The sequence below is a fragment of the Nelumbo lutea genome, chromosome 2 (assembly GCF_056320005.1).
Source record: "Nelumbo lutea isolate HS-2025 chromosome 2, American lotus-T2T, whole genome shotgun sequence".
Lineage (NCBI taxonomy): Eukaryota > Viridiplantae > Streptophyta > Magnoliopsida > Proteales > Nelumbonaceae > Nelumbo > Nelumbo lutea.
This window is the reverse complement of record NC_142685.1, coordinates 58782453-58787027: the sequence shown is the minus strand read 5'-3', so window position 1 is coordinate 58787027 and position 4575 is coordinate 58782453. Positions and strand designations below refer to the sequence as shown.

The 4575-nt window shown below is 38.6% G+C and overlaps 1 protein-coding gene across 1 annotated transcript; it reads left to right on the top strand.

Moving 5' to 3' along the window:
- The first annotated feature begins 732 nt into the window (after positions 1-732).
- LOC148870980 (putative 2-oxoglutarate-dependent dioxygenase SLC1) lies at positions 733-2757 on the top strand. The gene is made up of 4 exons (XM_088973233.1): positions 733-1038; positions 1146-1393; positions 1543-1885; positions 2006-2757. Exons 1-4 carry the CDS (start codon positions 763-765, stop codon positions 2255-2257), a joined length of 1119 nt encoding a protein of 372 aa, XP_088829359.1. The 5' UTR covers positions 733-762; the 3' UTR covers positions 2258-2757.
- Positions 2758-4575: the final 1818 nt, after the last annotated feature.

Here is a 4575-nt window from a genome sequence, read left to right as displayed (position 1 = left end):
AGGTGGCAAAACAAGTAGCTCTAGACTGCTAGAATCATACCTAAAGACTAACATACATATGGTAGACGGTAATATTTGAAGTCCAATCCGATGGCTAATCTAGAATAATTCCCACATGTAAATCTGTTATCGCTTGAGACAAAAAGAAAAGCAGGTTGGAGTAGTGACTACGTCGTGTGTTTCCAATTCCATCAATATACCAGAAAAGAAAGAAATTAAACCCCACTTTAATTGAAACATGAGGTTAACAGTAAGGCGATCAAAGGCGATCATCAGCTACATAACCTGCTACTCGATCGGCCCATTCAGAGAGAGAGAGAGAGATTTTCAGCCATACAAGCGAGAGGAAGGAGAGAAAAGAAGAGAAGACAAAACTTACAGTTGAAAAATTTTAGTTATGGGGTGGTGGCAAGCTTCCCTCTGTTTGCCCCCACCACCTCTTGTTCTGACCAAACTTAGTCAACGGTTTCATTATCTGGAATCGGTCCTCTGGATTCCTAAAGCTGATGACGGATTTCAGAATACCTTCCACTGTACAACATTCATCTTCTCCTATAAATATACCGCTTTTCTCAAATCACTCATACATCTCTCTCTCTTTCTCCCTCTCTCTCTCTCTCTCTGAGGCTTAAGGTAATTATAGTTGTTAGTCCAAATCTCCATCCCCATGTTATATTATTGCATTTCTGGTTTCCTGATTTGTTTTGTTGAAATGAATCTCTCTGTAAACATTTGACAGGTAGAAGGTTATAATTTGTATTCATGTCACCTGTAATGAGTCGAAGGGAAGATGATCCATCAATCGATAATACTCGATACCAGAAAGGAGTCAGGCATCTATGTGAGAACGGGATCACAAGCGTTCCCAGAAAATATATTCTGCCTGTTTCAGACCGGCCCAATCTGAATGAGCGACAGAACCTTCATGACCTCAATCTCAAGCTGCCCATTATCGATTTCGCTCAATTGCAAGGTCCTGAGAGGTCCCAAGTTCTAAAGAACCTGGCGAAAGCCTGTGAAGAATATGGGTTCTTTCAGGTGGACAATCAGCTTTAAATTTCAGTCAGTTTAAATGATTTAGTTGCTGTGAACTACTAAGTTGGTCATTCAGAGACAGGAAGCTCATCATGGTAGATCAATTGCAGGTGACAAACCATGGCATTCCCATGGATGTTATACAGAAGATGATCGATGCGTGCAAAAGGTTCTTTGATCTCCCCTTCGAGGATAGAGCCAAATACATGTCTGCCGACATGCGTGCACCTGTTCGATATGGAACCAGCTTTAATCAGAAGAACGATGGTGTGTTTTGCTGGCGAGACTTTTTGAAGCTTGTCTGCAATCCTCTCTCTGATGTTCTTCCTTATTGGCCTACTTCTCCTGCTGATTTAAGGTGATGAGAAGACAGCTTAGATGCTCTCTCTCTTGTGTGAATTTTTGAATTTTTAATTGGAGTTCAGAGTCCATGGTTACCTACTGAATTGAATAAGAAATTGTTTGTGTAAATGCTAACAGTAGTAATAATAAAATAAATATGAACAGGGAAGCAGCAGTTACATACTCCCAACAAGCCAAATTCTTGTATATCAAGCTTTTGGAAGCCGTCCTAGAGAGTTTAGGACTGGTGGGAACCACCATGAAAGAAGACGAAGACAATGTCTGGAAGGAATTCCAAGATGGGAGCCATCTCGTGGTTGTCAACTGCTACCCATCGTGCCCCCAACCGGATCTAACGCTCGGCATGCCACCGCATTCTGACTATGGCTTCTTAACACTTCTCCTCCAGGATGAGGTCGAGGGCCTTCAGATACAGTCCCAAGGAAAATGGGTGACTGTTGAGCCACTCTTCAACTCTTTCGTTGTCAACGTCGGAGACCATCTCGAGGTTGGTCCATTAATAATTAATAGTATTCGATTTCATAGTTTTTCAGGGATTGAACTTTTTAATTCACCATCTTCTTTTCTAACTCTGGTGCCTGTAATTGTCTGGTTAATTGGGTTCCAGATATTCAGCAATGGCAGATACAAGAGTGTGTTGCATAGAGTTCTTGTGAACTCTTCTAAGTCTCGCATGTCGGTTGCTTCTTTGCACAGCTTTGGCTTCGACAGAGTGGTTCGGCCATCATCCAAGCTGGTCGATGAGGCTAATCCGAGGCGTTACAAGGATACTGACTTTTCTTCCTTTCTTGAGTACGTATCATCTTGTGAGACAAAGAGGAAGAATTTCCTAGAATCCAGGAAGTTGACTTCAGTTTGAGAAATGGCAACCCAAAAGAAAAGGCCGACGTAGCTTGACTTTTGTACAACCAAACAACCAGCAGTAGCAAATGGTTCATTGAAAGGTGGAGAAAGTCCAGATAAATCTAATAAGAGAAAGAAAGAGTCAGAGCAATTAATGGATGATGACAGCTATTATTATTTTCTTCTTCAAATCTTGTTTTCCTTCTTAACACTTGTATCAATACTGCAAAGATTCGTGATTATCTGCTAACTAATCAGTTTGTCTCAACACTAGCAGCTAGCTACAACCTACAACCATGGCCGTCCTTAGTTGAGTTGAGCTTGATGTTCTGGTAATGAGAGGAATTAAGTATAAGATATATCCTACAAATAACAATTCAGATGTACTTTCAAAAGGTTGATCAGAATTGTTATCTCCACAGCCCAATGGCCGACACTTGACTCCTATTGATCCATATGCATTGACCAAGAGGGTGGATATTTAATTATATATACAAGGTCTAAAGTTTTTCAGTACTTTATGTTGATTTTCTTTTTTATTTGAATTTAAGTTCTATATATTGATGATGATGTAGTAATATTCAATAAGATGGTAGAAAATATCTTTTTTAATTTTGTCCCAACCAAGCAAAGCACATAGCAGGTTTCTTACATATATAGTCAATTCTGGATCAATATTCAACACCATTGACCTCAAGGCACCAAAATATAATCTCAGCAAACAGGGATTTAATTTGACTATTAATGCTGAATGCTCATGTGAAATTCAAAGCATTTAGATTTTAAAGTCAAATTACAACAAAATAATCACCAATTAATTTTGGAGGAAGGAAATATTTATCATATTATCTCCTTCACGCTAATGGGAAATTAATATGGAGGATCACCCCATCGTTCAGTTTTGCTTATTTGTAATTATGATTTGCATTCTTGCCTGATACAAAATTTGTATATATATATATATATATATATATATATACAAATATATATATTCTTTTGCACTCCACTGGCAGTGCAAATATTGTATCCCAAAAACTGATGTAAAATTAATACACCTTTCTCTTCAATTCTTTTAGGGATTGCATCATCTTGCATCCTATCTTATTCCTAGGAAGATATATAACTCCCCTCCTACCTCCATTCTCTTTTATTTAAAGTGGAGGTCACTCTATTTTACTTCTCACAAACAAATAAAATAAAGTGCAATATAAATTATAAAAGTAAACCAGAATTTACACTAGTATCGTCTTTTCGCACTCTCATGCATTTACACCGGTGCAAATGAAATTTGTACTCCAACCAAACAAACACAGAACTAAAAGAAATTTCCTGAGTTCTAGGGTTGATCATGCAAGTAAAGCAATTGCTTTTATCAACCGCGTTGTAACAGTTTCAATTCTACGATCCCCAATATGTCTAATCTTTTTCTTTTTTGTGATGAAAATAGATGTTTAAACTGTTATGTGGAACATTCTGCGTGAAACCACTGCGAAACCGCTGCTCTCTGATCGTCGCTCACCAGACAGGAGGTTGCTAGGGGTGATTCCTCGTAGGGAGTCACCCCTCCCCCCCTAATTTTTTTCTGTTTCTCTCTTTGTTCTGTTCGTTTGCCCTTTGTTTGTTTCGTTTGCCCTTTGGTTGTTCGTTTGCCCTCTATTCGTTTTGTTTTTCGTTTGTTCTCCTTTTAGTTCTCCCCTATTCCCTTCTGTTCTCCCAGGTTCCCATCTGTCAGTCTGTTCGATCTTTCTACGGACGTTTTGACTGGGAGTTTCTTCTCTAGAATCCTTTCTGCATTAACCACCGATGGAAGTTGCCACGTGCATTGCCGTTCCCATCGTTTTGGAAGGTAGCTTTAGTTCAGTTATGCTCGCCAGTTATAGTGGTTTGGAGATGTATTTATCTACTTTTGTTGGTGATTTTAAGTCACCTTGCTTTGATTGCAGGTTGTAGAAGCTCTTTCCATCTTTTTATTTTGTTCTTCTTGAGATTTGTCTTTGCACTTTAATTGGCCTTGTTGGCATCTCTTTGTATCAATCTCTTGAACTAATGCCCGCAACTTCACATCTCGTGGATAGAAACTTTCCTCCAATGAGGGTACACACAAAAATACATACATACACATTTACATAAAGAATTAATGAAGAAAAATATTAAAGAAACAAAGGTGAAGGGGGGGGGGGCCGGAAAACACATACTTTCTATAACAAATGAAAAAGATAGAACAAAGGACACCATGTTATTTCATTATCAGGCTCTATGTCATATTGTCTTGTAAAGTAGGTGGCTAATAGTCAAATTGACACAAACAATTCATCATAGTTTTCTTTGAATTAG